The 27,016-nt window shown below is 37.7% G+C and overlaps 1 protein-coding gene across 1 annotated transcript in view; it reads right to left on the bottom strand.

Moving 5' to 3' along the window:
* The window catches only part of PARP8 (poly(ADP-ribose) polymerase family member 8), a 139,833-nt gene that overhangs the window by 35,738 nt on the left and 77,079 nt on the right, over nt 1–27,016 (bottom strand). Inside the window, exons 5-12 of the mRNA XM_072416682.1 lie at nt 26,104–26,174; nt 24,034–24,108; nt 13,344–13,438; nt 12,197–12,257; nt 7,717–7,807; nt 6,999–7,065; nt 6,025–6,147; nt 1,082–1,637 (exon numbers count right to left, since the gene is read on the bottom strand). Of these exons, the coding sequence (XP_072272783.1) occupies nt 1,082–1,637; nt 6,025–6,147; nt 6,999–7,065; nt 7,717–7,807; nt 12,197–12,257; nt 13,344–13,438; nt 24,034–24,108; nt 26,104–26,174 (1,139 nt within the window). The remainder of the gene's footprint in view (nt 1–1,081; nt 1,638–6,024; nt 6,148–6,998; nt 7,066–7,716; nt 7,808–12,196; nt 12,258–13,343; nt 13,439–24,033; nt 24,109–26,103; nt 26,175–27,016) is intronic.

Raw genomic sequence — 27,016 nt, 5'->3', positions numbered from 1 at the left:
GAATTTGATTTTATACCAACCTTTTCAAAAACCTTATATAGTACAGTACTGGGAGATGAAGGGGCAGAATTAGGAGACAATTGGATGAGCTGCATGCAAATCTGTTGACATAGGACATTTAAATCTCAGAACTAGATAAAAAAATACAATTACTTTGGTAAGCTTTGTAATTTATGTATTCAAATGTTTACCTGGAGTTCAGTTTTAAACAAGTGATCAACCCGCTTTCAATGGAGTACTATATTTTAGGTGGATTTTTCATTGAAGTGAGAAAACCATATTTCCTCTTATAGCCTTAGCAACAATTACCCTGGCCAGCTTAATAATAAGCACTGCTTACAGTATTGAGCTCCCCAACAAATCCTAATATTCTCCAAAACTGATAAATTTTGCAACTCCCCAACTGAAAACTGAAAACTCCCCATCTAAGAAACTGTGCTTGTAGTGGGGCTGCCCCTGCACCACAGGGGTAATAGAATAATTTAATGACTTTCTCATTCCCCTGGTACTCTTCTCCAAATTTTGTGCTGGTCCTGCACTGTATTTTTAGGGAAAAATATGACATTGAGAGGTAAAAACCTTTGGGGGAATAGGAGTATAGCTAACCCCTCTTTGAAGGGGTTAGTGTCCCATTAAACTTTTTGTTGAAGGGCCCATTTTTTTCTAGTTATATCTTAGTATAGACACAAGAGGTAAGGTAGGTAAAACTGCTTTTCAATGGTAACCAAAATAAAAATGAGCATTTAACCACTGCATTGTGGGACAAGCTCCAGGTTTTCTCACTTTAGCTTAAAGTATTTTCTGGCATGGTTAAAAACAACAAAACAAAATGCATTTAAGGCCATTTCAGACCCGCAGTGAGCTACAAGTAAATAGGAGAAGCTGAAACCCTTTTTTGAACATGGCTGGCTGACAATCTTTTTGTGGCCACAGCCTTGTGCAAATCTTGTTGCTCACAGTGTGGTTTGTTTCTCCTGGCTCCATAGATCTGTTTGCCACCATGAGTCTGAAAAGGGCTTCTAGGTATTCAGAGGAAGCATTAGCAAACAACAAGGAATATAAACAATACCAGGGTACCCACAGCAGGTTGTGAAGATGCAGCTGGCGTTAATATACCAATCAGCCCTGAGGTAAGAGAGAGCCTCCTGCCCTCTGCGATAGGTTCCTTCAAAAGGTCCATTTTGGATGATTTAGGGGCACTGGAGCAGGACTTGCTAAGAAGTTTGTGGTTCTTAAGTCCGTCTAACTCTTCCATGCGGAGATTACTAGAATAAGACCTGCTTAAAAGTTTATGCGGCTTCAAGGTGCTGTTGTGCTCACATCTGGGGTCCCCAGAACAAGAACGAGTTAAGAGTTTATGTTGTTTTAGGGAGATGCATTCCTCCTGCTTAATGGCTGTAGAACATTGGCGGTTCAAAAGTTTGTGTGGTTTCAAGCCCATCGGCTGTTCCGCCCTGGGGTCACTGGATAGCGATCTGCCAAAGTTCCTGTGAGACTTGGGGTTACACATGTCTTCAGGTTTCACTGTGCTAGAACAAGTCCTTCTCAGGAGTTTGTGAGTTTTGGAGATACCGTCCTGCTCAGTTTTCAGCTTAACTTTGCTTTTACCACATCCAGGAGGTGGATAACTTGGCGACCTGAGAAAAGGAAATAAATCCATGTAAGATCTATCCAACATTTTTATTATAATAATATTAATATGTTGGTTTGCTCAACTGGCAAAGAACATTATGCAAAATGTGATCCAACCAGATTCCCAAACTAAAAACTGAAGGCAGCAAACAGGTGAATATACAAATGAAATACATATAAGGAAGCTGTTATATCTACCATATGGTCTAGAGATCAACACAGCTATGCCACACAGTACAGAGCATGAGGCTAGATTTCTCTATAATGCAATTAAGTAACACTTAGAGAGCTTAGGCTACGTACACACCTTCAATTTTTGTCGTTGGAAAGGATCTTTCACGGTAATTTCCAACGACAAAGGACTGAAAGATGCATGAACGAGTGCTGTACATCCACGCTCTATAGAGAGGGGAGGGGGGAGAATGAGCGAGTGGCTCTCTTCTTCACTCGTATTGCAGCCATTAATCATTCATCCTTCTTGGATCCGCCAGGACGAATCCTTGAACATCGGACGAGCGCTGTACACGTCAGATTCTCATCTGATATCAGCCCTGATAACTGGATGAGAATCACCTGACGTGTGTACGTAGCCTTAGTCCTTTCCCAGCCTGTGACTGGAAGGTATAGGAGAAGCACCATACTGATTAGTTCATTCTCCTCCTATTAGATTGTAAGCTCTTCTGGGCAGGATCCTCTCCTACTCCTATGTAAATGTCTGTATCTGTCTGTCATTTGCAACCCCTATTTAACCACCTGGGTGGTTACCCCGAACGGTTACCTGGTTCGGAGTAAGAAAACTTGCTAAAAGCGTTTACCTCGAACCAAGTTCTGGGTAGCTAAAAATAGAAACAAGCGTTACAGTGCAATCTGATTGTCACACAACATTGTATAACAATCGGATTACAACTAAAAAAAAATCTCCTTCGAGACGTCTTCTTTCTTCTGTCTTCTCCCGGCGTCTACAAAGACGATCTCCAGGGTTTCCCGGTTGACGTCGCTACATGCGTCGGTGCGGGCGGGAAATTCAAATCACTTTGTATTGGATTCAATACAAAAAAGCTGTATTGAGTCCAATACAAAGAAATCTTTATATAATATATATAAAAAAGTATTATATAATATATATATAAGCTACTGTACAGTTACATTACACACTATTTTCTTTTAAAGATTTTTTTTTTTTAAATGTTTTATAAATTTTTTTTTTAAAGTTTATTATGAAATTTATTCAATTTTGGACATATTTCTAGGAGTTATACCTAAGAATTATAGCCTACGATGTAAAATAAATTTCCATGCAAAAAATGTAACGCTTTGTGCATGGAAGTACGGAAAGAATTAGAACACTTGTGATGTATGCGTCCGCGTATGCGTCCCTCGGCGATTCCTAATAATGTTAGTGCATACGGCCATCGACGGGGGTCGTAGCAGGAAATTCAAATATTTTGTATTGGATTCAATACAAAGTCCTGTATCCAATCCAATACAAAATAATACAAAATATATTCATGTGGTTTTGTCTATAGGTATGTGACGTTGGACTCAGTATTTTTTATTTATTTATGCATTCTTGTTTAAGCTGATTTTTGTGTTTTTATTTAATTTTATTATTAAAGTTATTTTTTTTTTTACATGAGTGTGTGTTTCAAACTTTATTATATTCAGGATATCTACTAGACCCTTGTTCGGACATATTTCTGTAAGTTACAAGTCTACAATTTAAAAAAAAATTTCATGAAAAACAGTGTACCGCTTTTGATACAGAATCCAGACATCAGTGAAACGCCCAGGAGGTTAATGGAGATCGTTGCGTAATATTTTGGCATTATATAAATACTGTTTAACAATAATATTATTAATTAGCATGTTTCTCATTAGCCTGATTACTGATTGTTTCCTTTCCCTGATTGTGTTGCTTTACCCTCTCTTACACAAAGAGCTTTGCTGTACATTACAATGTATTGATGTATTAACAAATATAAAGCTGCATTAATCTGCATTAATTCAAGAGCAATAACAAAGGAGCAGCCAGAAGTTGGCAGATGTAATGTACAGACGCCTGGAGGTAGAGCAGCTTTCATTCACCTCTGCACTGGCAAATGCCATCTTTTCTGAACATGCAAAGCTTCAACAATTCCGGGTAGTGTTGATCTGTGCCTGCCATCTCCCCCTTGTTATAAGCCCATCATTTGAAAAGTAGGGGCATTGAATGCTTTCAATTCCAGATACATTTCTTGCAATAGGAATCCTTTTAGATGATGTACTCTCTAAGATTTGTCTACTAGAGAGGTTGCAGTGACTGCAGCTTTGCCCATTAGAACATTTGGGTTTGCTATAGTACTGACTCTCCCATTCAGGAATCAGCCTGGAAAGGAAATGATGAAACAAACAGATATTTCTCCAGTACAGAAAAAAGGCAAAAGTCTGCAAAGTGATAGTTAAAGTGGAACTAAAGTGAAAAAATGGGAACAAGCAATTGGGCTATGTCCTTTCTGCAATAAAATCAGTTGATGAGCCTGTTTGTAATTTTTCTAAGGGAACTCAGTTCTTCTTGCTCTGTCACCAATGTCGGCATCTTCATCTGGTCCTCCAGATTTGAGATTTAAGGCCAGAATAATGTAACTTCAACACATGTGCAGGTGAGCTATTTCCTTCCCAATAGCCAGTTATTCAGAGATTGTACCCCGAGTTGCACATGAAACTCGGGGTACAATGCAGAGTGGCTATCCCTTTTAGATAATGACATTTTTCCTATTATATCTTTTTGTTACTTTTTAGACTAGGTATTCTCCCCTTCCGGCACTAAAGACAGAGACCCGCAGCAGGGAACTAGGCATAGGGCCTGCGTGACAGGGTGTAAGGGCTGCCAAATAAGGGTAAGAAAGGGTTAATGGGTGAGATGTGTGGTTAAGGAGGGCTTAGTTGGGAGGTCCGGTCAGAAGTTTAGATGGGAGGAGAATAGGAAGGGTTAAATTAGGGATGAACAGAAGTTGGGGACAGTTTTTGTGGGAGAAAAATTTCCCGCCCTGTTGAAAGGGTTATGAAATAGTTAAAAGGGGGAGTGGTTGAGGTCTAGGGGAAGGTAATAGTCCTGTTGGTATTTTCTTCAAGGGCTACCATATTGGTGGGGTGCCCTTTAAAGGTGGTACGGTGTAGGCCCTTGAGGTGGTGCTAGGTGGCTAGGGGCCGATGTGGTGGTGATGATAATGTTCGGATTTTTTATGTTGTTGGATGCGGCTTTACCTTCAGTCTAGTTGTTTGGGTTTAGAACAGGTTGGTTTTTGTAGTACAAATGGAACATTGTGGTTAATATGGTGATACAAATTAGGGGGTAAATTGCTCCGTTGGCTTTTTCTTTAAGGCTTTTTGCATGGAAATACGGACAGAATTGGAACGCCAGGGGGGTTAATGTATGTACTGTATGTTAATTTATGCTTAGTTGTAAATTTGCAAAGAGTTTTTATTTATTTATTGTTAAATTATTTAATTTTGTTAAACGACTGGTAGCCAGCCATTTTAAGTCCATTTAGTTGTCAGTGTTTTTTTGAGGGGGTAAGGACTGGTAAGTTGGGGGAGGGAGCGGTAAGAGTGGGGGAAAATGGGCAAAAGTCTACCCTGGTCATGATTTTGTGTCATATTTGCCAGGAGGCTGCTCCTTCTGTGTATGCCATATATCAAGGGGCTTTCCTCGATCTCATGCATGGGCAGAGAGATCAGCACTCACCTGGGCTGTGCAGACATCAAGAAGATCCCCAGAAAAAAGAAGATAGCGACATTAGACAATCTGGAAAGTGCCGGAAAGTAGAGAGAAGCCAAGTCAGAGTGGGACTTGCTGATTTGTACATGCATTGAGGGCTCTTTAAAAGTAAAAGGAAGTCATTTTTTTTTTAAATGCAAGTTTGGCTTCATGCATGGTTTAGGAAAATTAAATATAAGATAATCTCCCTCCTAAACACTTTTTTTTAAGACAGCGAACAGACTGGGGGGTAATGATTAATATTGATCCTCACTTTTCTGCAGACAAGATCATTTACAAGAGGGGCTGAGCAGTATGATAGTTTGGAGGAACGTATATATATAAATATATATATATAAATATATAAAAATATTGTGCATTTAGCCATTTTGTTAAGCTGTACATATTAACTTTAACTTTGCAGAAATCTAGCCACAAAGCAATCATAGTGAAAGATTTTGAGATGTATTGCAGTAAATGCCCGATAAGACAATGTGACAATAAAGTATACAGAGAATGAGGTTTCCTGTGAACTTTTGAACTGACGGGAAACATATAACTCTTCACTTTGTGGTGTCTATAGCTAAACCAGACACATATACGATTGCACAGTCAGAACAGAAGCCACATCTGGTGTCCACATCAGTGTCACATACCTGCGCAGTGTAGAAAAAATGTGCAGTGGAGACTTCACCTTCTTCTCCGACATCTTCTTGTGCGAACAATTTGATTTTTCTTTGCTCTGTTTCCATTGCTGCGTCACAAATGTCTGCATAATCCTGTGTGTACATCAGTGATAAGGTTTAGTTAACATATCATGTGCAGAGCAAACTGGATTGGTTAAATTCTGTTTAAAATTTTGTGTTGCATGCAACATGCATTGTTGTAGCTTTTTAATTTTCATGGCGATGCCTTAACCCAGAACTACACTCGTGGTACTCACCTGTCCCCATCCTCTTGCAGGGCATAGCCCTCCCCTTCTTTCTTTTCTTCCTGAAGATAATCTTCAGGTATCTTGATAGGCCCGGCAGGAATGACATAAATTCTTTCATTCCTGGCACATGCAGGGGTAGCTTAGATTGTAAGCTCTTCGGGGCAGGGTCTTCTCCTCCTCCTGTGTCACTGTCTGTATCTGTCTGTCATTTGCAACACCTATTTAATGTACGGCGCTGCGTAATATGTTGGCGCTTTATAACTACTGTTTATTATTATTAATAATAATAATAATAATAATAATAATAATAACAATATTAATAACCAAAGCTGAAGCTGCACATGAGCAGCTCAGCTTTTGACAGATACCCGGGGTACTCAGGCAAGTTTTAAAGCGTACCTAATCTCACAGGTACTCACTTTACTTTACATAAAAGGGTAGACAACCATTTTATGTAGAGTAAAAATGCTGTGTGTTTGTTTTTTTTTAAGTGCAACACCCTTTTTTTAAAAAAAAAAGGTGCAGCACCCCCCCCAAAGCAGCGCAAAGCCTTCCGGGATATCTACGTCAGGCATCCCGAAGGCTCTTGGGTGCTCATTCTGCGCAAGCCTGAGCACCTCGGGCTTGCGCATAACAAAAATCATAATAATTGGGTCACAGTAGTAAAACAAAAACTATTTTGTAACATTCACTTACTTTTTCAATTGGTGTCCCAGACCAAATTTTTCCTTTGTAGATATCTGAAAAACGTCAACTGTTGGCACTAAAAAAAAAAGGAAAACCACATAAATGTTTGTTGGTCACACAAGAGAACCTGTCACAATGCAAATATTTATTTCATTTGTTCCTGTCTGCGGGTGCCACCTCCTAAACTCACAGACTGGAGTCTTCTTATAGATACATTACATTACCGGCAGTGAAGCTTATCCGATTCCATTGCATTGCCCTAGGACTAGTAAATGTGCTGGGGTGCAGAAGTCAGCAACTGAAGCACTTGTTTTAGGTGGTAATTCGAGCTAGTTTAAAATGAAATGTCAGGAAAAACAATGAAATCTATACAGTATACATTACTGTTTGATTGGCAAAATATGTATAAGTTGGGCCAGCCATTTCCAGCCATTAAAGTCACCCTGCTGCTGCCTGAATATTATATTGGTGCTTTAATAATAAAGGTTAATAAATTACTGACTTCTGGGTCAGCTTACTGATTATTGGACAGAGGAGAATATGATGATTTACTGTCCAATGAGGAGTCTGGAGGTGCAGAGATGATATAAAAAAGCAAATTGTTAATTTGGAGAGAAGTTATAAAGCAGCTTTAGTACTGCCATACCGCTGTCAGGTTAAAATTATATAAGCCAAAAAATGAAATTTCTAGTTTTCCTTTAAGATTTACCTGTAAAAAGCTGCTTACCTGGGCCATTTAAATACTGTGTGAGAGAACAGTGGAGGCGAATTACAATCGGCTCTGTGCGGATCACATCCCACGCTACAGCGATTTCTTCCTGACGAATGACATACAAGAAGCAGATACGTTAGAAAACTATTATTCATATCATGCTGTTCTATATATATAGAGAGAAAGGAAATCAAAAGAAAAAGAAAAACAGAAGGGAAAGAAAAAGAATAAAAGAATAGAAAAGGAAAGAAAGAAAGAAAGAAAGAAAGAAAGAAAGAAAGAAAGAAAGAAAGAAAGAAAGAAAGAAAGAAAGAAAGAAAGAAAGAAAGAGAGAAGAAAGAAAGAAAGAAAGAAAGAAAGAAAGAAAGAAAGAAAGAAAGAAAGAAAGAAAGAAGAGAGGAAAATAGACGGATAGATAGATTAAAAAAAAAAGACAATGGTATTGATTTACTAAAGCTATATAGACTGTTTACATACATATAAATTATCCCTATTCAACGGATATGTCACTTAATTTAAATAAGATGAAGCTTTGTTGACTTTAGCCATCCAAATATTTGCAAGGAAATGTTTTATAGATTTTCTTGTACATGATTGGGTATTCTTTGTCAAGTGAACTATCACTGCATTGACTAAGCTAAGTGAATTATGTGACATTATCCCACTTGGTAACTGAAAAGCTGAAGTTCTTTTAGTAAATTAGCCCCTTGAAATGAAGCTGGACAGAAAGAGAGCTAGAAAGAGGAGTGTGTAAGAAAAAAGAAAGAGAACAGGTAGTAAGAACAAAATGGAAACATAGGGAGTAGTGTTGGTGTTCGAATTCAGGTTGTCCTTATATTCGATCCGAATATGGCTGTTCAAATTCGGATAGACCCAACCCAAAAAATACGGGATTCAACAGTAAAAATTTGGGAAAAAAATATATAATATGTGTTTAAAAAAATAAAAATGAATTTTAAAGTAATTTATTGAGAGTTTGTGTTTTTTTCACTAACTTTTTTTTACAGGTTTTCCCACAATGACGTGGGAATCCTCTTGTCATTGCGGGATCTCTGGGCACTATAGGTGAACACAGTGCCCTGTGTCCATGGATAGAGTTTCTCTATCCAAGAACACTGGTCACTACAGGTGATGAATGGGGACAAGTCCCCATTCATCACCTATAGCTCTTGGATTGAGAAACTCTATCCAAGAACACATAGTAGCACAGAGCGGCAACAGCGATTGCTGTACTATGTGTTCTTGGATAGAGAAACTCTATCCAAGAACAAATACAACTAGTAAAGGGCTGCAAGAGCAATCTTAAAAAAACCACAAAGTCTCGCACCATTGACTTCAATGGTGTTCGAATTCGGCATTTTATCACCCGGAGAATTTCTCACTATTTGATCGAATAGCTGTCGAATCAAACCGTGAGATATTCGACCAGGAGAATTATCCAGAGAAGGGGATGGAGGGGGAAGTATAGAGAAGGAGAAGTAAAATGGGTGTAAATGGGTGGGGAAAAAAAAGGGGTGGATTAGGAAGTGGAAAAGAGGGTGGCAGAGTGGGATGGAGAGGGTAAAAAAAGGGTAATGGAGAAAGGATAAGAGAGAAAAAGATTGGAAGAGGAAATGGGAGAGAGTGATAAAAATAGGAGGCAATCGGAACAATGGGGGTGGGGGGGGTTGTAGGAGAAAGAAAGAATGAGAAGGATGAAGAATAGTAGTCAATGATCCAACCAGACACCTGGCAAGATACCAGCTGCCTGGTCATCCACACTGCAGCCCTGGTTTTGAAGAACCAGTGTCTGTACATTCAACAGCTGGTGGCAGTACTAATACTGCTTGCTGCCACCCCATTTATTCTCTATGGGTCCACCATGGAAAGAATGGTGTCCCCCAGAGGCTATGGTTCCATGACATGAGGACACGGGGTTACCATACCCCAACCTCAAATGGGGTATGGTATGTAACATGGTGGAAAATGGTGGGATGGCATGTAACAGTCATGAAAGTATATTTGTTGGTCAACACAACCAGCTTGAAGCAAAGCTGTCATGAGAGATGCATATATAATGTTCCTTTGCTCTCCTTCAAATGCTCCTTCCTATAATATTTTTAAAATCACAAATATTCAGTCAGTAAAATGAAGGTATAAATTCTGATCTCTATTGTTTATGTATGTCAGCGCCTCTAACTATTAAAGTTCATTGGACCAACATAATGGCCATTCAACTAAGATGTTCAGTAGAATACTCATTAATGATAGCCTTTTATCATGACATGTTTTTTAATTTCGAAAGAAATTCAACACTTGCAAATTCAATATTTAAATATAATAATTAAAAAAAAAAAACAATAAAAACTCTGATTTATTCACCGAGCTGAATAATATGCCATTTGTATTTCACTAATTACACATCAATAGACCTAGAAATTGCTACAACTCTGTATGGACTAAAATGAACCAAATATAAGCAATCACAAAAATGTGATGTATTATATTCTTGGTTTCAGACTAAATCCAGCGCATTATCACAAATAATTTGCTCTGTAATTTCAAGACAAATTGGTTTAGAGGTCTCGTATGACAAAGAATTGGAAATATTACTATTCTACTCAGCATTATATGCATCCGCAGCCACCAAAATTTCCATTTTCAGCAAAAAGTTTTCTTTTAAAGTTTTGAGTGTTGAAAGTTTAGAACTTATAGCTACTGTGCTATATGTGTCAAGGTTTGTCCTCACTTGTTTGTCCTTGCATTCTATGTATTTGATAAATGAGTAAATACGTGCAAAACCACCCAATGGTGATGGAAACACATCTTCTACTTAATTTGGAATATGCATAGGCTCTGTTATAGAATTCTATTCATATGAAGGTGATTTTCCATCACTTCCTGCCACTTCCCCCACCTCTTAGATTGTAAGCTCTTCTGTGCAGGGTATTCTCCTCCTCCTGTGTCTGTACTGTAACCCCTATTTAATTTTTTTTTTTATTATTATTATATATTTTTTTCTAATAATATTTATGTTTTTTTCTAATGTTATTTATGTTTTTATTAATATTATTATTATTAATATTATTATTATTATTATAATAACTTCTTGTTCAGCGGACATGTGGCTGACAGAAGAGGAAGGAAAAGAAAATCTTTTTCAGGTAGAATTTGGGACTTGTTAAAAGTTTTACCTCTTCTCAAAACTCAAAAGGAACAAGTTGGCTAGAAGTGATTTAACCCGTCCTTCCACCCCAAACATAGTTACTTTTCAAGATGCCAGCATCCACAGTTCCTTCTCATTGTTTGCCTCCAGCAGGACCTATGTATAAACCTTCATAGACATTTATGGAGCAGGTAGATGGATTTGTCCACCAGCTCCTTCCATGTCTCTGGGGCTTTGCTGAGCAGGTGCTGCTGGGTGTAAAAAATGAGAAGGAGCCAAGGCCATAAATATATATGTGTGTGTGCTTGTAGCGGGGGGTATCATTTCTTTATTAAAGAGTAGGAAAGAAAGCAGTATACCTGCACTTTGATTAAAAGTACAGTTAATATTTAAAGCAAGCTTTTGTTTTAATTGCATTTGTGTTTTTTGGAAAAAAGCAGTTTAGTTTTATGGCTGATTGTAGCGGTCAGTTGCTAATATGGAACAAATTAAGCAAAAAATTGTAGCTTTATCAGTAAATAAAGAAGATCTGAACTAGAGATGCTTTTCCCAAAATAAAGGGGGTTGAGGAAAAGAATTGTTTTGCCATGTATGTTAGTAACACAGCCATCAAGGTCATGGCAAGGCTTTGCTTCTTCCTATCAAAGCTGATAGGAAAATAAGAAGCAGAAGAAGAGATTTCAGGAAGCTCAGATCTACAGAAAAAATGAAGCGGAAGCAGGAAGATGCTTGTGAGCATGTCCCCAGGTATAGCTTCCTCTCCAGCAAGAACAACCCCATGCAGAACAGATCACCCAATCTATAGGACTGACAGTCAGAGGCAGCAGTGCCTTATATCTCACAATGTATATATTTTATATATATATATATATATATATATATATATATATATATATATCAACATCGTTGTTGGTACTAATATGGCAGTGTGAAAATATAACTGCAGAATACATTTTTCATATTTGAAATCTATAGGGTTAACTGAACAGATAATAATCTGTTAAAATATTATTAATAATAATAATAATCTCCCCTCCTCTTGTGTTATACTTATATATATAATAGATTCTAAGCTCTTCGGTGCAGGGTCCTCCCCTCCCCCTGTGTCACTGTCTGTATCTGTCTGCCATTTGCAACTCCTATTTAATGTACAGCACTGCGTAATATGTTGGAGCTATAAAACCTGTTTAATATTATTATTATTATTATTATTAATAATAATAATTATACTTTTAGACCTCTGCTGTTCTAATAATCTGTTCTGTATTCACAGAGTGAAATAGTCATAACATTTTAAAGTTACCTTAAGATTATTTCATATACTCTTTGATTGAAAACCAAAAGACTTACATCAAGGAAGCTAACGTCAATATGCAAATCAATATCCACATCATCAATTGCTCCATATTCCCTACAGGACAGACAAAACAGGAATTAATATTCAACTACGTGTAAGAAATTTAAACTAGACATCATCAAAATAATGGGTTTCAAAAAACTTTTCAGATTTCTACTTTGTTGGCATATAAATTTGTTAGCTTTTGCAAGCGTACAACTTTGCAATCAACCAACAAATTACATATTGCAATTTATAGACTCTACAATCCAATGTCCATTATATACAACTTCTAGGGCCAAAAAAAGGTATAAAGGTATATGTGTACTGTAAAAAAACAGCTATAGGAAAAATATAAAAACTTCAAGCAGACAAACAGACAGAGCTAAATCTGCAAGTGTTTTGACCACTCCCTTATTTCACTACTTTCTGAGTACTTGCAATGAATGGCACCACAGATACAGGAGCATGTGCTTTGACGTGCTGTGATTTGCGAGTTAAGTTTCCTTTTTACCCTTTTGTCCTTTTAAGAACCAAATTAAATTAAAAAGTAAGAAAAGTAAAGATAAAAAATGATATATACAGTCACAATATACAGGGCAGTTTTAGAACAATGCACACAGATAATGTGCTGACCATACACTGTCATACAGATGTTTGCATGGTCGGGTATACAATTGAAACCTTCCTGATAGTGTTCATTACCTAAAGTACCACCATGTGCTATGTGATACTGATCAGATATTTCAAAATCCGATCATATATCAATCATGAACATTGCCACCTCTAGCTTGATTCTGCTAAATGTAGAACAAAACGATGCAGCTAAAAATTGCCCATTGCTCCCCCTATGTTCACCCCACTGACTGACAGTTTGGGGATATTGTCCCATTGAAGGAAAGCTGTAATCAGCTTTGTATATCCAGGTATGGCGTAGCAAGTACACTTTTTCTATCTATCCACAATGCAGTGAATGATGCCCAAGTATCCCATGGCCAGGCCATTAAAAATGATTTACTGAAAGGGTAAATCATTATTTGCCCAGTGTAAACTATGACACCAACACAAAACTTGCATTCACCTTATGTCCCAATAGGTTATTGGACAAACTAACAAATTTGCTTGAAGTCTAATGAATAGTTATAAACTAATTCTGATTACCTGAGAGATACAGCGTTGTGCCCATAGATTTCTCTCACTGCTGCAAGGTCAGCCTCTAGCTGTGGGTGCTTATGAAGTTCACCATCATAACTCACCTACAAAAAAAAAACACAGTTTAAGAATACAAGAATAAATAACAGAAAACATGGTCCTTTTTTTCACAGTGTGCTAATTGTACACACAGTTGGTCATTGCACATTCACAGCCGTATTCTTTTACAGAGCTATACACATACTTAATTTGATTCTGATCATTCCGTTTGTTCTTACATACCATAATTACCAAAAATGTATATTTTGCTATTTTACTGACTGAGCTTGAGGGAGTTATCATGCAGAGAATGAGAAGCAAAGTCAGTATCTCTCTTTTTCTTTATATATATATATATATATATATATATATATGAAAAAAGAAAGTACACCATTTTTGAATATTTTGCATGTAGGAACATAATGAAAAAAAAAATTACCAATCCTTAGGGGGTCAAACACAAATACCTAAGATCAATACAAACATTTCACATACTACACCATGTCATTATTTAACAAAGACTAGATCAAAATACAAAAGCACTGTGTGAAAAATTAGTACATCCTTACAACTTACATAGGAATTAAGAAGGTAAGTAGAAGCCAAGATTTGCTAATTAAATGCACTTGATTAATTGATCATCAGCAAGTGTGACCATCTCTGTGAAAGTAGAAGTTTGCTGGTCTGGAGTATTTAGGTGTGTTATCAAAATGCCAAGGAGGAAACACATCAACAATAATTTGTCACGGTCCCTTCGTGACTGAAGTTAGAAGATCTGTGAGACAAGCTTCACGTGAGGTTATCTGACTGTCTCTTTGTTTTTACTTGTTTCTGTGTTGTTGTTTGTAATAACAAACTCTCCAGAGTTCCTGCTTCTCTATTTGCTATTAAGATAAGTTGAACTACTTTTGGTGTTTTGTTATTCTTTGGTTGTTACTAGGCCTCAGGGAGACACGGGTTCTTTCATCAGGGAAGGAACCAGTAGTCTCAAGCCAGTCATTACTCCTAGGGCTATACAGGGCTGGTAGGGACTAGGTTCCCGTGTATGAGTATTCCCACCATCAGGGGATACTCATACTGTTAGGAGTTAGAGCTAGGTTAGGGTGTCTGTAAGGGCTGACCATTCCCTTTTCCCTAGCCATTGGAGGCCTAGTCCCTTGTATTTACCTTTTTGTTTCCCTCCCCTCCCTGTTATCCGTGACATAATTGTTGCCCATTGCATTGAAGTTAATTTCCAAACAATTTGAAGTCTATCATTATGCAGTGTGAAAGTTTATTCACAAGTAGGAAACATTCAAGACAGTTACCAGTCCTCTTCCCAGGAGAGAACATACCAGCAAATTCACCCCAAGGGCAAACCAAGCAATGTTCAGAAATTGCAGAAAACCCCAAAAGCTCTCCCTCAGATTCTACAGGCCTCAGTTAGCATGATAAATATTCAAGTTAATGAGAGTACATAAAAAGAAAAATGAATAAGTATGGCTTGTGTGGAATGAATTCCAGGAGAAAGCCTCTTCTCTCTAAACCAGGGGTAGGCAAACTCCGGCCTTTAGGCCAGATACGGCACAGCAAGTAGTCTGTTCCAGCCTAACGCCCCCTAGTTGATCTGGCCTAATCCCCGCCGGCAGGGGTCGGCAACCTGCAGCTCTCAAGCCTCCTTGTTATGCCTCCTTTCAGTATTTACTGTGGCTGGAGTTAACACTTCTGCCACCAGGGTAAGGGGACATTTACCTTTCCTCCGTATGCATTGCAGAGGAGAGGGATTTCCTTTCATAGGTGTTCCTGGTGGGGGAGAAGCCGTCAGCATGGTACTCAAGAAAGAGTCTGGCCTAGTGAGCCTTCTTGACCTCCTAAAATGGCCTAGTAGCCAAAAAAGTTTGCTGACTCCTGCTCTAAACGAACTCGGCAGCATGACTTAGGGTTGCAAAGTTGCATTTGAACAAACCCCAAGACTTCAAGAACAATGTCCTTTGGACAGACTTGACTAAAGTGGAGATGTTCGGCCATAATGCACAGCACCATGTTTGGCAAAAACAAACACAGCATATCAGCACAAACTCCTAATACAAACTGTGAAGCACAGTGGTGAGGGATTGATGATTTGAAATGGTTTTACAGCCACAGGACCTGGGAACCTTGCAGTCACAGAGCTGACCATTGACACCTCTCTATGCCAATGTATTCTAGAATCACACATGAGGCCATCTGGGCAACAGCTAAAGCTTGGCTAAAATTGGATTACTCAACAAGCCAAGTCTGTAATGTTTTGTGAATTCAATGAGATAAATATGACATCATTGAAGTGTTAAACATTTTTTTTTAATTCTTTTTTATTAAAATTACATTATTATCTGAACATATTAAAGCCATAAGAATTATATTTACACTGCTTCTGTCTTTGACTAAATCAGGTATATAACTATAAAATGTCTGGTTTTGTGGGTTCGCTTGAGTAGGATTTAGGTGTGGTCAGTAAACGACCAAAATAAAGAAGTATAAGTCATATAAGTTATTCCATAGCTTTTTAGTTAACCAAAAATAGGATTCTAAATAAAACTTTAAATCATGAAAGTGCATGTCACTGAATATATATAAAAAGAAGTAACGAAAAGTACAAGTTGTTTATTAGTAAATGATTATGAAAATTGAAAATAGGTCATGATGTCCCAGGAAAAGCTGAATAGGCAAAATAAACAAATTAAACAGATATGATGAAGAACATGCAGATATAAAAAGATCATAAAGAACCACTGGGCTAATTTTGATAATAATCACAAGATTATAAGGATTATCATCATGGAAATAAGCAAGAAAAGGTAAAGACTCCAAGCAGAATTTCATTGGATAAAAGACACCAGGTGAAGTTTGATTGGATGAATTGTATTCTTTATGCAAAAACCTCCGATTAATAATATTTATAAAAGATAATTGAATTTTGTATTATATTAGGATAGAATATCAAAAGATGACATGGTGTTCTTGTCTGTTCTCTTAAAAGCATCTTGTGTGTGTTCCAAGAAACAATTGAGATATAGCCACCTCATTTCCTGCCTAGAAAACCTCCAGGACTGCCTAGTGCAGCTTTTCCCAAACTTTTTAAGTTTTTGGGACATCGGGTGTTAGGAAACCCCTTCTATAATCACTATATCCACAGCTCACAGTATTTTAGTGTGGTGGTCATTGGGATAAATGGTCTCCATTGCTGGCCAGTGGAAAGAATGCCCCCCCCCCCCTTACAGATAGCCAAAAAGATCATTGGTCAGTTATATTAACCTGTGAGACACATATTGCTTTCTGCTCAAAGCAAACCTTAAGAACCTCTGGAGGAACCTTAGTTGCAAACCACTGGTCTAGTCTTTCTGGCCCCTTTTATTTATTGAATTTCAGTGGTTTCGATCCTGGAGGCTCTAAGATCAGATCTGGTGCTCCTGCACTAAAGGTTGTTTTTTGACAAAACTTGGCAGAAATCAAAGTTGGGACCCCAATGCTCAAAAAATATTTTTGGCACAGTGATATATTAATACGCTAGCCATTCTTAATACATACCCCTGTTCAACTGTGAGTTCTTCGGGCAGGGCCGTCTCCTCCTTCTGTGTCATTGTCTGTATCTGTCATTTTCAACCTCTATTTAATATACAGCCCTACGTAATATGTTGGCGCTATATAAATCCTGTTTATTTTTATTATTAATATTATTATTATTAATATTATTATTAATAAAAACTGCTTGTTAACACAAATACCTAAAAGCCAAAAACATGGTGGAAACGCAGAGCATTTAGGCATGTAGATATTGTGAAGACAACCTGCTGAAAGGTGATATGGAGCGTTGCGTGGTTGTTGGTGCAAGATGGGCTGATTTTTGACACATTATCATCTCTAAGATTTACAGAGAATGGTCCAAAAAGGCAAAACATCCACAGGTCAGAATAAAACGGCAAGGCTGTTTCAAGCTGATAGGAAGGCAACAGTAACTCAACTGTAAATTGCAACAACTGAGGTATACAGAAGAGCATACGTGAATGCACAACATTTCGGACCTTCAAGTAGATGGGCTACAAGCCCAACAGACATCTAAGCCTAAAATTTTTATTGGCTCACAACATTTAGACTAGAAAAAATTGGAAAAAGTTGTCTGGTTGGATGAGTCTATTTCTGCTATGACTTGGCTGTCAACAATAGCAGAGCTCAACCCAGAAATTTTTTTGAGCCGGGTGGGAAGAAATTGTAGGCGGGTGGAAGCCCCTGTATTGTGACCCAACTCTTCAGTAGCCACCCAAAAACAGCCGGGAGGTTACTGAAAAGTGCCGGGTGGTGCGCCCAGGTAAAAGAGGCTGGGGAGAACACTGAATAGTGTTGGTCGAATATCTCACTGTTCGATTCGACAGCGATTCCATTGAATAGTGAGATATTGGCATTCGGTGATCGAATGCCAAATTCAAACACCATTGAAGTAAATGGTGGGAGAATTCGGGTTATTTTTAGGGACTATTAAGGGATTTGCTCTTACAGCCCTTTACTAGTTGTATGTGTTGAACTCTGCAGTTCCACTACAATCCTCGGGGCACTAGAGGCTAATGACCCTCTAGGGCCCCGGGGATCGCATACTCTTCTCAATGATTGCAGCCGTGGCACTAGAGGTTTCTGATTGGCTGGAAGTCTCCCCATTCAAAACCTCTAGTGCTCTAATTTAAGTATCTCTTACTCTGTAACACACTTTCCAGCCCAGGTATATAATACATTTGTTACATTTTTCTCGCAGTGGATAAAAGAAAAATGTAACAAATGTATCAGAATATTACTGTGCTGGAAAGTGTGTTACAGAGTAAGAGATATCATGGTCATTGCAGGGATAACTTGTAAAAATTTGTTAAATAAACACAAACACTCAATAAATTAATTTACCATTAATTTTTATTTTTTTTAACACTTTTTTTTATCTGAATTTTTAAGTTTTTTTCGGGTCAGGTCTATCCGAATTCCAACAGCCATATTCGGGTAGAATATAAGGACAACCCAAATTCGAACACTAACACTAGTCAACAACATGGAAGCATAGATCCATTTTGCCATGTATCAATGGTAAGGCATGTGGTGTATTAACGTGGGGGGTAGTTTTGACACACTTCAGACCTCTTAGAATCAATCGAGCATTGATTAAATGCCACCTTAGTATTGTTGCTGTCCATGTTCATCCCTTTATGAGCGCATTGTACCTAGTTTTTGATAGTTACTTCCAACAGGACAACGCACAAAGCTCAAATCATCCCAACTGGATTCTTCAACATGGCATTGCGTTCACCACTCAAATGGCCTCCACAGTCACCAGATATCAATCCAATAGACCCCTTTAGGGATGTGGTGGAATGGAAGAGTCAAATCATGGATGAACGGAAAACAAATCTGTAGCAACTGTGAGATGCCATCATATGGCCAAAATCCCTGAGGAATGTTTCCAGCACCTCTTTGAATCTATGCCATGAAGTATTATTCTGAAGGCAAACGGTGTCTAATCTGGTACTAGCAAGGTGTACCTAATAAAGTGTCTAATGAATGTATGCAAACCAGGAATTTTATACAAAAGCTTGCTAGAAATATGGTATAGTATGGGTATAAAGCAGCATTCAGTACACTGAGAATCTTAATGGATAGCAATGGTGCTCATAGTTCAATAACTACCACCTGCCAGGCTAGCAGGTGGATTTCTAGAGGGCTGCAGGTTCTAATGTCCTAAACTAGCAGCAGGGTCTGTGCTTATATAGTTTTCACATATGTCCAGGGGGAGCCATATTTGCTCATTACAAATGCAAGCTGTGTTTTCTATGTAGTAATGCTGCACAGTGTGAAAGAAGAAGAAATCCCTAAGGGAAGGTTTGGGCTAAACACAAAACACAGTCAGGTTGTTTTATGTTTCTGCTGCTCTTACTTTGAGGCCAGTTTAATTGCCTGCAATAAAAAGGATATCTTGAAGTTTACCACGGTAAATCCTAGGGATGCCTATGAAGGGAGAACACCTTGAAAAAACAAGCGCCCTGTAAGTAATAGCATTGTTTGTTTGGCCAGTGCTACAGTGCTTTATGGCAATGTTTTACCAGACTATTCACATTTACAGTATTTAATACAAGAGACTTTCAGCAGAAAAGTAAAAATCACAAGGCAACTCACCACGCTGACCCATGTATACATGGGTAGACATCTCTAAAACATGTATGAAAGGCTTTAGGACCATACGTCACATGTCTGTCTTCTTTTACTGAACTACAGCAGCTTATGGCTGTCATAGTGCAAAGATACTTTTGGAAATTTTAGTTATAGTGAAAAATAATTGCTACATCAGAAAAGTTTAAAAGCTTCAAAACTTATAGTGCCCCATCTACTTGTTGGACTGCCAAGCCTGCACAAAAATGGCACCTAGATAGGGTGCAGAGTGGAAACTAATATTGCCTTTGAGTTTTAAAAATAAATGGAAAAACACCTGTAGGAGATTAATAAATGTTCTCTCAGAATCAGTTCAGAAACGGGTGCTGACTACAATCTCCAATATACAGAGAGATCCTAAAACTAGTACGCTCATTAAACAATTGAAAGAAGGTGCAAAGCAAAGATAATCAAGAGTGTGTCATTAGCTGGTCTTTCCAGCAAGCAATCACTTTTTTTATAATTATTTTCCAAGCATCTGTTTTGTTATGTTATGGCAATAAGATAACCAATACAAGGATCAGGTTCCTTTTAATGTCTTTGAAGACCTATGTTTACTTAACACATAGTGTACAACCTTTGGATGGGCTCTTTCTAGACGTTATGTACGCTTACATACTAATTTGCCCTCATCAGGCTTGCTGAAGCCACTCCATTCCATGCCCAAATTTTCTCCACATTTTTTTTAGTCCATGCTGCACCATTTCAGCCATTGGGGGCCACTGATGTCAAATGTATTGTCTAAACATGTGCATAGCAACTACATTACCTTGTCCCAGGCACCCAGCTCCATTTTGGACATCTTAAAGATGCTTCCACCCTGTAATCTGCTGCTAGCAGTGTACATCCAATAACAAATACTGGGAACAAGTAGAATATGTTTTATGAGTATGCACGTCTTACCAAAAATTCTACAAATAATTTTTATTTGTGGAATTCAATTCCCCTTTTCCTTTCTGTCTTATGATGTAAAAAGAAAATATATCCAAATTAAGAAAAATCCTTTTTAGACAGTAGTCCCTAGCAGAAGTGCCCCACTGGACAATTTCATGTTCCAGTAATAACTCAAAATTTAGGATTTTTTTTTCTCTCAAACCCATACTATTCTATCCTAAGGAAAATAAATTAGGATACACTTTAAATAAGAAAAATTCTGGTTCTGATGGATATCTCTCTTCAAAGTGGAACTATACTTACCCGTCCCCGTTCTGTCGCAGGATGCCGCCATCTTTTTCCTTTTTCCCTTCTGGAGATGATCTTTGGCCATTTTGGGTGGGATGGTGTAACTCAATTTATTCATTCCCAGCACAAGCAGGGGAAACCAAGACTGTTGAGTGTCCGCAGATACTGACAGATCCGCAGATTTGACAGATTCCTGGAGCGAGCGGCAGGTAGGAGGGATTATGGCAGAAGGCGCACCTACAATAATGACCTGCTAATTGAGAATTGCCTGACTGAGAAGTGGAACTTTAGTTCTGCTTTAAGGGTATGTTCTATTTTCAGAGGCATGAAGTGCATATTAGTGAATTCAAATTAGGTGCTTAAAAATAAACATTTTACTTTCACTGTTACTTAAACTAACAAATTGGTTCATGTTAATAGAACACATCAAAGCCCTTTACAGTCTGTCTGTACATAGAAGATGATCAACTCCGAAATAAAATTCCTGCCTCAATAATTAATAGGCTCACATAGTCCTTGGAAGTTTATATACCTTTATTTATAATGTATAAGATTCAAGTGCATCTGTGAGGAAACTCATTTTAAAGTAAATTAAGAATGCATTAAGATCCCATTTCAAGATACAGTGCATGATAAAACATATTGACCCCAACGCCTATGTTATCATTTTAGAAATAGATACATTAAAAAAACATGCAGAATAAAAACTGCAATGAACATTTTTTAACATTACAGTCCAGTGAATGTGAGGTCTTTCCATGTTAAAGCAACCTACAGAATGATATAATAGTGTATATATATATATATATATATATATATATATTAACAAATGTATAATAATAATAATAATAATAAAATGGGGCTGCAAGCAAGCAAGTAAGAATGCTTACTGTAGATGAAAACTCGCCTGTCCATTTCTGTGATAGAGCCCTGTCTGATCCCAAATTTTTAAAAGTGGAACTTTAGCGCTGATTTATTACGTTTTAAAGCAAGATTAGTTATTCTGCAAAACATTCACTGACAATGGTGAGTTTATAAAACTTAATAAATAATAAATGATTATTATTACTTAACTACTATATATATATATATATATATATATATATATATATATATAGTTATAAACTTTACATTTAACCACTAGACATATTCTGACGCTAGTCAGTGATAGCTTTTAGGGTTCATTTTTTTTTATATATGCTGCAGGAAAATAATGCAATATTCTGTGAATTCCTCCTTCCTTCTCCCTTTTGTGCAGTGGGGTCCCTTTTATTCATAAGGAACCCTATTGCACCCCCAGAGAGCATTGGGCTTCACCATAGAGCAATGCACAATAATGTGTTGTGGTGTTCTCCCAAAAATAGTGTTGACCTGATTTTCGAACCGTTGTAATAGGGTTGGGCATCCCAGTCGATTAAATGGGCTGCCCTGATGCAGCATATGGTAATCTGGTAATGTGTATATAGGGGGACGCACAAGTGCTGAAGATGTTCATATGTGTGAGTGATTTTAGAATTTTGGTGAAAATGTCAGGGTATGTCAGAGGGGACCAACCATTTCCTTTTTCTTTTTTAGTCGTACCCCCCACCCCAGCAACACTACCAACAGTATGCATGACAACAGGTACTACAGCAGCCCTACAATTAGTTAGCTATGACAATTGTATTGGACCAATGGGTTGGGTTTATTGATGGGAAAAATTTCCCCCTTATAGCATAGCCTCTTTAAAAAAAGTGTGTTCTGGGAAAGGGAAAGTTGGAAACAACTTATGGTTTGTTAGTTTGTTTCAGGGCTCTGGACAATGGATTGGGAGGGAAGGTACTAGGGAGCCTTTTTATTCCACACACCTGTACTTGGCTATAGGCAGATAGGAGGTCTGAGCCATAAGTAGCACAGGTGTGCTGTCAGAACTTTCTGTTTTTTGTGTAATACAAGTAGAATGCAAGCTGCAAACAAGCAAGAATGGTGAGCTCTGTGCCGAGGAGCTGTATTTCTCCTGCCTGGAGGCTGTTTATTGAACCATAGCCTATTAAACTATTTGTAAATTGGACTGTACAGGACTTTGCAACTCTAAAAGCTGTGGACTTTAACCGATTACAAGCTGATATAAGCTGAATTCTTGGCTGAAGATAAGTTGTATTGTTTTAGCCCAAATAATGGGACTTGTATTTTACAAACTGTTCTGCATGCTAGCTGTGGTTGCTGATCCTCCACCCTAAAATCACACAATGAATAGTTATATTGAAAACAATAGTGAAACAATAAATCAAGTAAACACTAAAGATAATAGTTATACATGCTTTGGGTCACTGATCTTTGACCAAAGTTAGGCATCAAACCAATACAGACAATAGGCATATTAACAAAGCTGGGGCATGGTTACAGAAAACTGGTCTTGGGTCACCACCATTCAAAATTCCTTAGTTAAAGGTTAATTAGAATCACACTGACTGTAAGTGACACCCCCTGAAGCCCTGATACTTACCACTTATCATTGAACCTGTGGAACTCACAATCTCCATATTATTGGAGGTGTTATGGTTATCTGCTGGCTTTTTGTAAGTTTTGAGTTTGAGGTGCTCTTCTTGTTTGCATTTTTTAACCACATTTGTTTTCCAGTCAGACAAACAGTCATGAACATCCTAGTCGTACTTGTACAGTTGGCTACATCCACCACTTACAGGGGCGGAGGTGAATATTGTCTAAAGAAATCCTTGGACTAAATCTAGTATATCCTAATAAGTCCATAAACTCAAAGAGTAAATACATTTACAATACCCACCAAAAAAACATAGTACAAGGCTGAGGTGTGTACAGTGCCTTCCCTAGTTTGTCTATGTCTTCTGGTGCTCTTGTCAAACATTTTGCAAATGACTCCTAAGTCATGCTGCCTAAATATCTAACTAAATTATCTAAATAATTTTAATAAGGTGCATTTTATTGTTTAAGATCACCTTTTTTCGGAGGAATAACTTTTACCTCCTCTTCAGGGACATTTCTTCTAACTTCCTGTGTCGGAAGCATTGGGGGAAAATCTTTGCATTAGTAATACAAGCAGCTATACAGTCAGACAGAAGTTCCAGCCCTTCCATATTGAGCTAAAGTACAAGAAATGATTTGGCTGGAGGTGAATTGTAAACTGTTTAAAGGTTCTCTAAGTATTGCCATAAATTGTAGTCATGAAAACATTCTGTATAGAACAATTTAGCAGGTAATTACCGACAAAAGCACTTATGTTCTCACACCTGATTAATAGCAATTTCTTTTCCAGAGAACTCACCTGTCCTCCGTAATAAAACTCTTCAGAATCATTGTCGCCTTCAGAATCCTCTTCCACAGCACTGTGTCGGGACTCCTACAATACGCAATGATATTATTAAAGGAAAATGTTGTGTGTGTGCATAGCATAAGGCTGATCTCCAGACACAAAAACATTTATTTTACTAAATCTACTTTGTGTGCACTAATGCCTTGTATAAGTCATTATCATTACCTCTGGCTATGGTTGCACTATATGATATATGGGCATGGATTCAGCAGAGTATTATTTGTATTTTTTACATGTTCTAGGGGAAGGCCATCCAGCCACTAAAAATTAAACTTGTTGCCAATGCTAAGAAAGAACATAGGACCCTCAAACTTTTTCCAGAATGGATGGCAACCTTACAATATTTAATTGAGACCAGCACCCCAAAGTTTTAAATTAATTTTAGATAAGTAGTTTACCTTAATTTTGGTATGGAATAGAGCAGAAAATTGTTACAATTTATCTTTTTGATTTCCAGTTTTCCCATGATCCCGGTCCTAGTGATGCCCTTACAGGAAATAGGGGTTTTTACCAAGAATAGGTAAAAACCTATTGAACAGACTAACATTGTCTGTGATTCCGTCAAAAATATTTTCTATCTTGAATTTATGGAAAGTGATAGAAAAACCCAAAAATGTGGACACATTATAAACCTTATACCATCCTTATGTTTATGATTTCTCGGAGTTGGTTAATTGGTGGCCGGTGTGAGGTCCTCGAGGTAAACTTGGTTAAGGAGCTTGGAAACGGTGGAGACCTACCACAGATGAGGCTGAAAATGGTTGTGCCTTTATAAGGTAGTTATTAAAGGAGCTGCAAGAAAAGGCTATCATTCCCGAGGCAGTGTGGTGCGTCTGGGAGCAGTCAGTCAAAGGTTGGTGGCAGACCCTAGTTACATATGGGCTTGGGATAGTGTCCTTGAGAACTTGCAGCCAACAATGGGGAGGTTAGGGTTTTGTCATAAAAACAGGTTTGTTAGGTTGTAATCATTGTTGGATTTGCTGAAGTTGAGATGTGTAATACGGTGATGATGACAATTTGACCCATAATCTAGCGTGATATGTTTATTTTAGAAGGCAGCGCTGCGTAATATGTTGGCGCTATATAAACACTGTGAAATAAAAATAATAATAAATGAAAATAAATGGCCAGGGTAAAGAGATTAAGGTGAAACTCTGTTAAGTACAGGTAATGAGCTTCTTCATTCTTTCCATATTATTGACTCCCAGGTATGGAATGCAAAGTCATTAGCTGAGACCTTGCCAGATAAAATTGCACAGTAAAGACAGAGAGTGATCCATCCTGAAACATATCATTTTGGGTTGCAGTGACCCTCTAAGAATGGTGTCACTGCCTTTTTTATACAAGTGAGATAATAAAGGTTATTCGCATTACTTCAACAACTTCTACCAATCATTTATCGGACAAAAGGAAGCAGGTCGAAGCTAAGGTTATGGAACGATATAAACATAATTATCGTTTTTCAAATTTTAGAGTGTCCAGGGAAGGAATCCTTCTTGCATTCTATCTTGAAGCAGAGGCATAATGGGACTCGTAATCAATGATAGAGAGGTCGGGAATGAGATATTAAAGTACTCATTCTCTCTCACAAGCTCATTTAATATGTAGCCTTCAAAGTGTCCCAGAGGATTTCAATTTCTCCCCAATAAAATATTAAAATAGATGGAGCTGTGATCAGCTAATAATACAAGCCAAAGACTTAAAGAGGACCTGTGCTGATATATATTCCTTTACCAGCCATAATGTCAAAAAGTATATACAACATTCACATTTAATTACATTTACATTCCCAGATCCTTTCCACTGTACCCCCAACATGGTAACCAATTGCTATGCCCAATCCTATTTTCCATGTCTTTCTATTGGCTGGTTAGACCACCCATTACATTTGCTGATCAATTGGAAGATGTGGAGAGAAGGCCAGACCTGATTATGTCTTTAATTCACGAGGGTGTCTGGGTGCAGGTGGGGGGGGGCACATTTGGATTTATATGAATACACTTTAGTGGCATAGGAACTTACCTCTCCATTTTCTTTCTGCAGTTTAGATTTTATGGACAAGCAGCTGGTAAAGTCATTGCATTTTCTCAGCTCTGAAAGAGAGAAAATATATCTGAAATTAATTTATACTCTTTATTGGTTTATTACAAATCCATGATGTACTTCCTGCACAGTGAGTTTTAGGTCATTGTTCAAATGGCTGTAAAGAAAAGGCTTTCATTGAAGCTTTCTAAACCCTTTGCAAAACTAACTCTTCTTCCATACCATAATAAAAATATTCTACGACACACATAAAAAACTCAATGCATTTGTATCACTTTACTTTGCTTTGTATTGCTTTTGCAATGGTCCAGCAATTCCATCAGACAGCAGTGGTTCAGCAGATGTTGGCAACTTGCAAAACTCCCCAAACAATTCATAATGGTGGAATGAATTGGGGCTACTCACATGCAAACTTTCCATCTTTCCTAAAAACAACACAAAATCTATGTTGCAAATGTATGTTATGTAAGGCACAAGTTAACATATTTTCTTTGTATATCCTGTGCTTTATGATTGCTGTGTGCTACAGAGCTCAATAGCTCAAAGTAAAATTTACACACACTAGTGAAAAGGCTTATTGAATAAAAGAATGTTTCCCCTGCTATTCCCCATCCCCTATCTTTTGTCCCATATAAGAGGTTTAGGTAAGAGACACTAGACCTGAATTAATAAAGCTCTCCAAGATAGTGAAAGATAGACTTTCATCTGAGTGATCCAGAAAACCTGTAATAGATCTGTACTAGAATTGATAATGATTTTTAGGAAATCCAGTCCAGGTTTTGCAGTTCACCCAGTTTCCCCAATGATAGTCTATCTTCTCCAGCCTTGGACAGCTTTAATAAATTAGCCCCACTATATATAAATGGAGACAGCCTTTGTTTTGCTTGAGAGT

This window comes from Pyxicephalus adspersus, chromosome 6 (genome assembly GCF_032062135.1).
Source record: "Pyxicephalus adspersus chromosome 6, UCB_Pads_2.0, whole genome shotgun sequence".
Classification (NCBI taxonomy): Eukaryota; Metazoa; Chordata; class Amphibia; order Anura; family Pyxicephalidae; genus Pyxicephalus; species Pyxicephalus adspersus.
The sequence above is the reverse complement of the archived record's forward strand: the minus strand, read 5'-3'. Positions and strand labels throughout refer to the sequence as shown.